This window comes from Nerophis lumbriciformis, linkage group LG01, assembly GCF_033978685.3.
Source record: "Nerophis lumbriciformis linkage group LG01, RoL_Nlum_v2.1, whole genome shotgun sequence".
Classification (NCBI taxonomy): domain Eukaryota; kingdom Metazoa; phylum Chordata; class Actinopteri; order Syngnathiformes; family Syngnathidae; genus Nerophis; species Nerophis lumbriciformis.
This window is the reverse complement of record NC_084548.2, coordinates 51,067,501-51,078,991: the sequence shown is the minus strand read 5'-3', so window position 1 is coordinate 51,078,991 and position 11,491 is coordinate 51,067,501. Positions and strand designations below refer to the sequence as shown.

The 11,491-nt window shown below is 40.5% G+C and overlaps 2 protein-coding genes across 2 annotated transcripts; both read left to right on the top strand.

Moving 5' to 3' along the window:
- The first annotated feature begins 216 nt into the window (after window positions 1-216).
- Window positions 217-2,550, top strand: hoxc10a (homeobox C10a). Its single transcript, XM_072914727.1, has 2 exons — window positions 217-832; window positions 2,276-2,550. Exons 1-2 carry the CDS (start codon window positions 217-219, stop codon window positions 2,548-2,550), a joined length of 891 nt encoding a protein of 296 aa, XP_072770828.1.
- Window positions 2,551-9,246: 6,696 nt separating this feature from the next.
- Window positions 9,247-11,224, top strand: hoxc9a (homeobox C9a). Its single transcript, XM_061971873.2, has 2 exons — window positions 9,247-9,850; window positions 10,533-11,224. The coding sequence occupies exons 1-2, from the start codon at window positions 9,295-9,297 to the stop codon at window positions 10,775-10,777; spliced, it is 801 nt and encodes a 266-aa protein (XP_061827857.1). The 5' UTR covers window positions 9,247-9,294; the 3' UTR covers window positions 10,778-11,224.
- The last annotated feature ends 267 nt before the right edge of the window (window positions 11,225-11,491 follow it).

Sequence of the window (11,491 nt, the reverse complement as noted above, 5' to 3'; positions counted from 1 at the left end):
GGAGCATCAAGGCCACTTCCACGCCGCTATTGGTCTGAAAATCACATGACCACGTCTCCCAGCATCCATAATTATGTTCCGGATATATATTTTTTTACACCCCCCCCTCCTCCTCCCCAAAAGATGTCAGCATCACACTGTCCTGATTCTCTAGGCGGGATCCAGCAGACAGAGTGAAATTATTGGACACAAAAAAAAGAAAAAGAAAAAAAAAAGATGTCATGTCCTAATAACGTAGCAACGGGCAACTTCCTGATGGATTCCTTAATGGGAGGATCATCATCCTACCGGGGTGACGGATACTCCTCCAGCGTGCCCGGGATGTACATCCACGCCGCCCCTGACTACGGTTACTCCGCGGGGAGAAACGTCTTGAAGGTGGCCGCGTCCTCCGGGCATCCGCTCGGCAGCTTCCAGCACGACGGGCCCTACCTGCCCGCGCAGCTGCCCGCATGGTGCTCCAAGTCCGCAGGGGACTCCCAACCTGTTGCCCCGTGTTTACAATCGTGCGACGTCAAAGAGGAGGCGTTTTGTGGCCGCTATCCGGATGACAGCAATAAGAGCAAGGACACAACAGAGCCCGCCGTCTACATCCGGCTGGGGGACAATAGCTGCGGGCCCCACGCACCCAGCAGCTCCTTCCAGGTGTACGACGGAGCAAGGACGCCGGACGACCCGCAGCACCGGGTCTCTCTCGCCCACTTGGCCGCGGCGGAAGCGGGCTCGGCGCGGCAGACCGAGGGGGAAGTTAGCCAGGCGGATGATAGTCAGGACAGGAAGCAGAAGGCCAAGAGTGACAGCTGCTCGGATGACTCGGATGCCGAATTAAAAGGTACATTATTTGATTACGCATGCGTACACTAACATGCGCGCCAACACACACCTAACTATACTGCAGCTATTTGACACAGCAGGGGGTCGTGCAGCATGCAGCATTAACACCTTTGCATTAACGTGACAACGCAAAACCAGCATTCATCATCGTTCTCTCACATGCAACCACTTTTAAAACTGTCACCCTTTTAACATCTGCAAATTGTGCGACGTAAAAACGCCATACCTTTATTATTAATATGTACATTTTATTTTGAAAACAATCATGCTGTTTTGGTTTGGTTTGAAATAGAAAGTCTATCAATATATTGTACAGGATTGTGAATGCTTATTGTTTTATTACATACTAGCCTGTTTATTTCAATTCTTATTTTTTTTAATCTTTATTACTACTTGTGAGATTTATTTTTATTCCATATTCGTTTCCACTACCGCATTAAATTGGAGTCCTTAATCTCGTTGTATGCAAATATAATGACAATAAAGTCTTTTCCAGTCCATTCTATTCCATCAATATCTCTCAAGATAGCATTTTTAGGGAATATTTATTTAAACAAAATGAGCTATTGTTACTTCATCTTTCATGTCGCACTTTTATTTTCAATGAAATTCTAATTTTCCAAATGTTTTTTTTTCTTTTTTAAATATTCAACCACTACAATTGTTTTCTTCTGAAATGTTTCTAGTTTCTGAGATATTGTGTTTTATTCTCCGTTTTGGTGCTGACAAAATGCGTTTAGCACACTTTGTGTTCATTTAGTATTCTTTCGGTGTGTGTGTGTGTGTGTGTGTGTCTCTCTACTCCCTTAAGCCTCTTTAAAAAAAAACATTTTTTGTCTTTATTTTTGTAAAATGCTTATTTTACAAGCCCAACATGTTGTTCCAGTCCAGGCTTTCGACCGCAGCTCCCCACACAACACCTTTGGCACTACTAGTGCACCAAAGTAATAAACCTTTATGTGAGTCTGAGGTCCAGCACCGACACTAAAACAAGCACAATGCAAGTGCTTACACAGCTCATCCTAATTTGATTTAATTAAAAAAAAATTAGCAGAGGTGATTGTAGCAGGAAGTATGGTCTCTTGTCAAAGTAAGAGCCCGGGGCATGTAAGGCTTGATGTTTTCAGCCAGTGTTCACGAAGGATTTAGATAATCACAATGCAGCACTGCGAGATGTGCACGGTTGTAAACGATATTGGTAGATTAATCTAGATTATACCTTGTATGGCTATTTATGCATCCACTAGGCCTGCACATGCATGATTAAATTAGCCCTATAATGAATGCACGTTCTAATTGTTTAGAAAAATGATGACACTATTTTGCATGCATGCCTATTGCGTGTGGTTTCCCAGAAACAGATGCAAATCACAAGCCATGCAGTGATTTAATTTCCCGGACTAATGCGTGAGTTTTTTTTCCTTTTCTGTGCCAAGTGCAGATCCTTCCGCGGAGAAGACCACCGGAAACTGGTTGAAGGCCAAAAGTGGCAGGAAGAAGCGTTGTCCTTACACCAAGTACCAGACACTGGAGCTGGAGAAGGAGTTCTTGTTCAACATGTATTTGTCCCGCGAGCGCCGCCTGGAGATCAGCAGGAGTATCAACCTGACCGACAGGCAGGTCAAAATCTGGTTCCAGAACAGACGCATGAAGCTGAAGAAGCTCAGCAGGGAGAGTCGCCACAGGGAACATGGCGCTGTCTATCATTACATCTAAACGTCATTATCATCACACACACACACACACACACACACACACACACACACACACACACACACACACACACACACACTCACACACACACACACACACACACACACACACACACACACACACACACATTCACACACACCCACGCACACACACACACACCATTTTTTAACCCAGACATACAGTATATGAGGGGATGTGCCTTCATATAAACCCTCAGCTTTTGTTCCCCCTCTGGCTAAAGAACAAAACAAAAAAAAATGGACGATTTTTTTTTCCTGAGGGGACGAGAAAAACATGCACGCGTCCAGCCGTGCACGAGATTGCCCCCCCTGCAGCCACGTCACGACCAGCCGCGTCAAAACAACCCACATAGGGGAGCAATGGGAGCCAAGTTGTCCCTGCAAAAAAAAAAAAAAAAGAAAAAAAGTGTGAAGAAGAAGAGAGAGAGAGAGAGGGAGAGAGTGGGAGAGAGAGAGAGAGAGAGCCATGAGGCCACTTTTTTAATAGAGGCGGGAGAGCATAACCTTGATTTAAATATTGTCCAGGTGACCACAGTAAGTCAAGGTGATAAAATTCTAATGTCAGCTTCGCCCTGCACGGAGAGCGTTGGGGGTGGATTTTATGATCTGCAAATATAATGTGCTGCAGCAGTAAAGATGCGCTTAAAAGGTGTGTGTGCGCGCGCGCGTGTGTGCGTGCGTGCGTGCGTGTACCGCCGAAAAGAGCTAATCCCGCACACAGCACCAGTGGGGCTGCAAAGTGCACGATCCACGCTCGGAGGCTGCATGCGTGCAGGAGGCTGCAGCCCGGGATAAAAAGAAAAGATGGAGGATAAGAGAGAGACGAACGAGGAGCACGTCCATCCATCAGGGAGGCAGAACACGTGGATAAGGAGAGGCGGCTGTTGGAAGCAAGTCAAGGTAGGACGTGTTTTTGTTTAAAAAAAAAAAAAATACAACATATTTTGTATTCCTCATGTATGTGCAGTATCTGACTTCTTCTCTCAGCGGGGGTTTTGCTTTGTGACAAGCATGCTTCTTCATATTTGATGACAACTTGCTGTTTGTTGTTCTATTTATTGTCCATGCCTGAGACATTTAAATGCGTGTGTGCTTATACAATGCATGTGTGCATATGTATATATATATAAATATATATATATAAGTAGGGGTTATTTATTTGCTATTTGAATATTTGTGCGTGTGTGTGTGTGTGTGTGTGTGTGCAGCAGGACTGTTCAGAAAGTCTGCAGCCTGATGGCGCCTGGTGTGTTTGTATTGTTTCGCCTTTGTCTTGGTGGGTCTTTAGAGTGCCTTTCTCGTGGATTTTTTTTTTTTTTTTTAACCCTCTCTATCGCGAAACTGAAGCGTGGTTTAGGTAGTTTCATGTTGTTGGGGTTGGCTTCCTGACTCGGCAACAAGAAACTGCCTTGATTACGTCAGTTCGTCTTCATCAAGGGCACAATTCAGCAGGTCCTCACGATAAGGTCGCAAATTGGAATAATGATATTTGTATGCTGCTGTGTTTTTGGTCAACAAGGAAGAGTGTAAACAAACGCCATCTGCCATTGATGGATGCATGCATGGTTGGATGGATAGACAGATTGATATGAAAAATCAATATGTCTGACACTTTCAATTCAGGGCTTGTTAGGGGCTTTTTCCAGAATGATCCCATAATGCAGACATTCCAGTGCTGAACTCATGACGGCCGTTTTTGATTTTAATATGCAATTGGGCTCTGGTGTTGTTGTTTTTGCAACTACAACTGGTTCAATCACAAAGAAAAGAGGCACTAAATGTGCAGAACACTTAACGTAATAATATTAAGGAGATTGAGCCATTTTTGAAATGGTTTTAAGATCATTTGTGTTTCTTACATTTCCCCTGAAGTATATGTCACCAATCCACTAAGTAAACAACAAAAACTAAGGCCAAATAGTGATATCTAACACGTTACTAATATTTGCACTTGCAGTCAAAATAAATGCAATAATCACACTGTTATAGCTTGTCACATTGCCATTCTAATATAAGATATTTGGCATGTTACAATGTTTTATTTACCACTGCATCCTCATACACAAAGTTGGCTTGATAACATGTATTCCACGTTCTAGTAATATTATTTCGATGACTCAATCAAACTTTGTTTATATAGCAGGTTCATGCACATGCAGGTAAATTGAAAAACAAAGTTTTTTTTCCACCAGGGAAAAAGGAGACACATGGACACACACACACAAACACACTCTCACGCACACAACACTATTGACAATAACAATGGCTGAGGATCGAGGGAAAATGAACACCGCAATATAAAATATATTTGAAAATATATGTAAAAATAAAATATAAATAATACATTAATGGAAAGATTAAATTGTGAGATTAATAGTAGCAATAAATGGAATAGAAAATATTACAATTGGACGATTTGGAGTCAGATGACGACGTTATAGCATTAATTCTGACATTAAAAAACATGTTGGCTTAATGATATCACTAATAATAGTTAATTGTAGGATCCCATTTCACCACATTGTGTCTCATTGATATTCATGTCATAACTGTGTCATGCATAATCCGTCTATCATCTGCCCATCTATTTCTTTCTGTCATTGATGAGTCATGTTGTTGCATAGTGTTACACACACACACAAGCAAATGATAGCTATTTAATTACATGTTATTGTGCAGTCAGTTTTGTGCATAACCTGTTTTTTGTGTTTTGCTTACAGTTTACTTGAGCATATGTTGTCAGTAAAATCAAATATAATAAAATAAATGCTGTCAAAATGAGCAAAAAAGGGATGCAACACGATGCTTTGTTGTTTTGTTGCACTCCAAAGCTGCAGCTATCATGTATAGTGCTGCGCTAATCCCCCTCAGTGTTTGCCCCAGCGCCGCTGCAGATTGCACGAATTGGGGGGAACAGTCTGGAATCCAAAGTCACTTTCATTCAGCTCTTGTGAATGGCCGTCTTCTCCTGGAATGTATCGCTCACAAAGACTTTTACAGCGCCGCAAACAGTTCACCCTAAAACCATATAAACATAAAGCCATTTATTTCCACTTTGTAGTGGCGCACAGGAACCGTAGCCGTCAGACGCGCACTTCCTTTAAGGACACTTCAGAGGTGTGGCAAGACACTGCAGGACAAAACAAGAGAATAAAACGTCCAATGTATTTTAACTGCAATGTTTTTAATCGTTACTTTTATTCATTATTTCATGGAATATTTATATTAAAGTTAAAGTGCCAATGATTGTCACACACACACTAGGTGTGGCGAAATGATTCTCTGCATTTGACCCATCTCCCTTGAACACCCCCTGAGAGGTGATATATACAGTAATAATATCATTATTAATAATAATAATAATAATAATAATAATAATAAAGCTGAGATAGGCTCCAGCACCCCCCGCGACCCCAAAAGGGACAAGTGGTAGAAAATGGATGGATGGATGGAATAATAATAATAATAATGCACTGCGTAATGCTATAAGGATTTATCCTCCATGTGTGGCTATTGTGTCCATTCTTATATGGCTGAAAAAAAAACTAGACTAAAAACACATGTCTACTGCAGAGGGCGCTGGTTCTCAGAATGATATGGAAATCTATATGGAATATATGCCATCAGTCCTAATATGGATCTGGCAATATAGAATAGGAGCAGTAAATAAACTATCGGCTGTGTAAAGTCTGTTTTAGTCAAATATTTGCAAATGAAGGCTTGTGCAGAGATAATGATGCACATCAAAGATTCCCCCTTGAATACATCACCAAATAACGTTATTCATTTAAAAAAAATTGAAAAAAATTCTATCTTTGACTTTGACTCTACGTGCAACTGTTACATAAATGTTGGCTAATGATCAATATTATTCTGAGCCGGAGACATGCAATTGGGGCCATTTTAATGTGTTGTGGAAATCATAATTGCACGTGAAGAACGGGACAAGCGGTAGGAAATGGATGGATGGATGGATTATTTTTGCCGCATGCCGTGTGACCGTGATGGAAATACTCTTGCTTTTTTTTTTCTTTTTTTTTTTTTTTTTCTTTTTTTTTTATGTATCTGAGTTTGCTCCAAAATAATGATCCAGGAAACGACTAAGCAGGGAAATATTTAGGTCATTTGGTTTTTTTCTGCTGCAGATGATAGCTTTCTTTTTTTGCTCTTGAATTGCAGTCTCGTATACTAAAACTATATTTAAACAACAAATACTTTGCACACAAGTCGAATATTAAAGGAACACAAATCAGTTTAGTTCCTAAATAGAAAGACGATGAGGAAATTGAGGTCATTGTTTGGGTTGTTTCCAATGAACAAACAGAATATATATATATATATATATATATATATATATATATATATATATATATATATATATATATATATATATATATATATATATACATGCATATCAATATAAAGTATAGCAAGACGTCAAATGTGTTTTTTGTATTTAGATTTAAGGCTAAATAAGATACCATATTCTACTGACACACAGTATTAATTTAGATGCTTGATGACAAGAAGGATGACAAACATAGAACTGTTTATATATCACGTGTTTTATTTAGATTGACAACGGGGAATGCAAACGGGCGAGACATTCGAATATGAAATATCATTTGCAACTTGAGTTAAATAAACGAATAACCAGAAAGTGACATGAATATCGACGTCAAAATGCAATTTATTTGCATGGGAAAACAAAACAAAAAAAATAGTAGCGAGGTATTAAGATTAGAGGCATTAAACATAACAATAGAGGAACGATAGACATTTAAAAGATGATATGTGCTATAAGACTTTCCAGCGAGGTTTAATGGCAGCAGTAGCAGCAGCAGAATAAACAGACGTAGACCTTAAACCTGCAGGTACAAAAAAAAAAAAAAAAAGTACAAGTTTGAAACGATCTCATTGAAGTTAAGGACAATTTATAGTGGTCAGGATACATCTGGGGGAACATTTGACTTGCTGTCTGGCCTTTTATATTTCATGCTTGAATCTGAACTCCATAACACACATTGTTATATATATATATATATATATATATATATATATATATATATATATATATATATATATATATATATATATATATATATATATATATATATATATTTTATATATATATATATATATATATATATATATATATATATATATATATATATATATATATAAATAAATATAAATGTATAAATATATATATAAAACAATGTGTGTAGACAAATATTGTAAACAATGTTTGTAGACAAATATTGGGAGTATAAAAAAGAGTAAAACTGTTTTTTCTACTGCGATGACTTTATTCTAGTTCATGTTAAAACCATCGCAGACTTGTCAATATTTTCCCACAGTCCAGTTTTTCCAGGTTATTAAAAAAAAGAGAATCTCATAACGAAGAATTGTCAAATTTAGTCCACATGCTTGCAATAGGTCTAGTAATCACGTGAACTGAAATAAACATGCAACAACAACAACAACAACAACAAAAACATGCCCGCACATGCTTGCAAGCAAAAAAACATGACCCCCGCATCAGTCTAAAAACAGACATTAAAATGTGAGATTAAAATTAAACTTAATGGCACCGTTATTCTAATTGCAGACCCGCATTGCAGCGTGTTCGTTTACATGTGTGCAACAGCACCGCCATGTTGCTAAGTGACACGTGGCTTTATATTGCGGAATAAAACGGCAAAATTAGCCTATTATCTCCCTTAGGAGAGCTTTTTTCTTATTTTTTCTTATTATTATTTGTTTTAAATAAATCTAACGAACCCTTTTACCTCCTTTTTGGGACTGCAATGTCTCCCTTATCCCTGCAAGGCCTGCGTGAGCGTGTGTTTGTGTGCGTGTAGTGTGTGCGTGTGTGTGTGTGTGTGTGTGTGTGTGTGTGTGTGTGTGTGTTGTGACATGTGCACACACAAGAGTATAAAGTTGTGTTGGTTTTATGTCAAGAGAGGGACTGCAGGATGCTGGCTTATTAATGACACGTTTATGAACAATCAAATGGTCGTCGTTAAAATTTATTGACAGCCATTAAAACTTGAACGGCCACTATGTGGAGTACAGCCGCACTAGTGGGCTGCCTGTCAACAATTTTGGGACCCCCTTCTCTAATGCTATCTACGGATCCCCTTTTTTGGAAATGTCGTTGCGCCCTCTTGAAAACACTATTTATTAATGCCCCTGTGACTTCATGTCTTATTTAAGTGTTAACACCGTCTAAAGACATAAACAAATAAACACCCTGCCACATTCTGAAAAGAAACATGTTAAAATTGCAACATTGCTAGCGGATTTTGCAGGCAGACAGAGATTGATGACACCATCAAATAGTGCCTCTGTGCGCATGTATCTGCACTGCGACTGCACAAAGATCCTCCAGTAACACCCTCCTCCTCCGCGTTTTGTTGCCCAAAAAAACAAGCAGACGCCGCAGTGGAGGTTACCTCTAAAGACGTCCGCCACCGAGAAGCGAAAAAAACGTTTAATCAGGTAAAAACGCGGAGGCTATCCGGGGTAAGTGGCGCATTGATCCGCGTACTATTTTTTTGGTGTGGGGGTAAATACGGTCACGTGACACGAAGGCAGCCAATCGCAGGCGTCCGAGCTCGGGGAAATAATTACCTGCCTTGATTGTTCTATGGTCAGATAAAAAAGTACACATACACTCCATATAATAATCGGATGCATGTAAAAGAGTGCGGGAAGCTTCGACATGTCGACCACGGGTCCCATAAGTAATTATTATGTGGACTCCTTGATCAGCCATGACACCGACGAGGTCCTCGCGGCGGCAGCAGCAGCAGCAGCAGCAGCGACTCGCTTTTCGGCGCCCGCCTCGCACCCTGCCGGCCCGCGTCCTCTCGTCCCGGACTGTGGCGACTATCCCTCCTGCAGCTTCGCAGCCAAGCCGGCGGTGTTCCCCACGTCCTGGGCCCCTTCGCAGTCCTCGGTGGTGTACCATCCGTACAGCCACCAGGCTCACTTGGGCACGGAATCTCGGTACGTGCGCTCCTGGCTGGAGCCCATCTCGGGCGCGGTGCCTTTCCATGGCTACCCGGGCAACGGCAGGCACTACGGCTTGAAGCCCGACGCTTTCCCGGAGCACCGGGTCGGCGAATGCCTCGGTAGCACCGGGCGGACCTACACGGATTACTTGTACTGCTCATCCTCGGATATGCGGGACAAGACGCTCCAGAGCCTCCCTTCGCCCGAACCGGAGGTGCTGGCTGCTGGGAAGCATAAAGAGGAGAAGCCGGAGCTCGACCCCAGTAAGTTCAAGCTCCTTTTTACTGCTTTTTTTTTTTTTTTTTTTTGCTGGAAAGAACATGTCTGTAAAGTGAAATTATACACTCATCCCCCCTTTCTGCAACTATAAAAGACAAACGCTACTGGGCTAATGATACTGGGGCTATAAACCCCTCACGCGGTTGTAAACATGCTCCAAGCCCACAGTAACACGTTGCATTTGGGTGGAGGAAAATCATATAACATTCAAACAGCATTATTATTATTATTGTCCTAATATTGCAAACTTATTCAACCCCTTTTAGGCCTGTATTCCAACACGCCATGTTGGTCATTGCAATACTCTGTGCTATATATGCGTGCAGAATCAGTTAAAACACAATCATGTGACCCATCAGAGCAAACTAAGGATGTCTACATATATAAGAACACGTCCCATGAACGAGGACCTGTAACGGCTTGAACTATGGTCTACTTTATGGGCCAATAAAGTGAATAAGCGCATTGAGTATTTTACGATGGTGTTACTCACAAGTTAAGGGACGCAGAAGCGAGCCCTTGCAGAGTGCATGTTATTGACTTTTGAATATTTAATATGTGTGTACAAATGATTTTGTTTCCGTTGACATATGAGCCCTTTATAGCCATGCTGTGCAGCTCCCTGACAACAATATTTATTGCAAATAATATTTTTTGTTGTTGCAGATAACCCAGTGGCAAATTGGATCCACGCACGCTCCACCAGGAAGAAACGGTGTCCTTACACAAAATACCAGACTCTCGAACTGGAAAAGGAGTTCTTGTTCAATATGTACCTTACCAGGGACCGCCGCTATGAGGTGGCCCGGGTCCTCAATCTGACCGAAAGGCAGGTCAAAATTTGGTTCCAAAACCGGCGAATGAAGATGAAGAAAATGAACAAGGAGAAGAGCGACAGCAAGGAACAATAATAATGAGTATTATTATTATTATTACACACGCTATATGGACAGCAGTTCTCTTCATATTTATCATGATTAACCCCTCCTCGATCCCCCATCGTCGAGACTCTTGTTGTTTTTCTACGCACATGAAAGAAAGCTAATTTACATTTTAAAAAAGTATTTTGTTTTTTTTGTAAGGGAAAATTCTAAAAAGTACAATTAGGACGCATTACGCAGCGTTCCATGAGTGGGAGAATATACTTGAAATCCTCTGTATTTTCACACACCCATAATTTAAGTTGCAGGTGGACTATTTTGTACTGGATGAAAAAACATCTGCGATTGTATTGTCTTGTATTTGTTTTGTTTTTGTTTTTTTGGGATAGTTGTTGTGTATCTCTTTTTGGACTGTACTATCCTCTGCGAATGTAACTGACTGTAGATAGAGAGTACTGCAAAAATACAAACATAACCTCCAAATACTACACTGCATTTTGTGTTGATTGTGGATTTAACTTGTGTGCGTCAGCGCACGAATAACAGCAAACAAATATTGCACTCAAGTTAGAGATGATGTGTCTCGTACATGCAGACAGCTAAGTAGGTCGTGTAAGGCCACAAATGTTGTGTACGCAGCCGCCATTTATTAAATATCCATTTACATGATTCAATAAAACATGATAATTGTACCATCATTTAATGATGCGATCATTGCAAGTCAGATATTTACTTTGTAAAAAA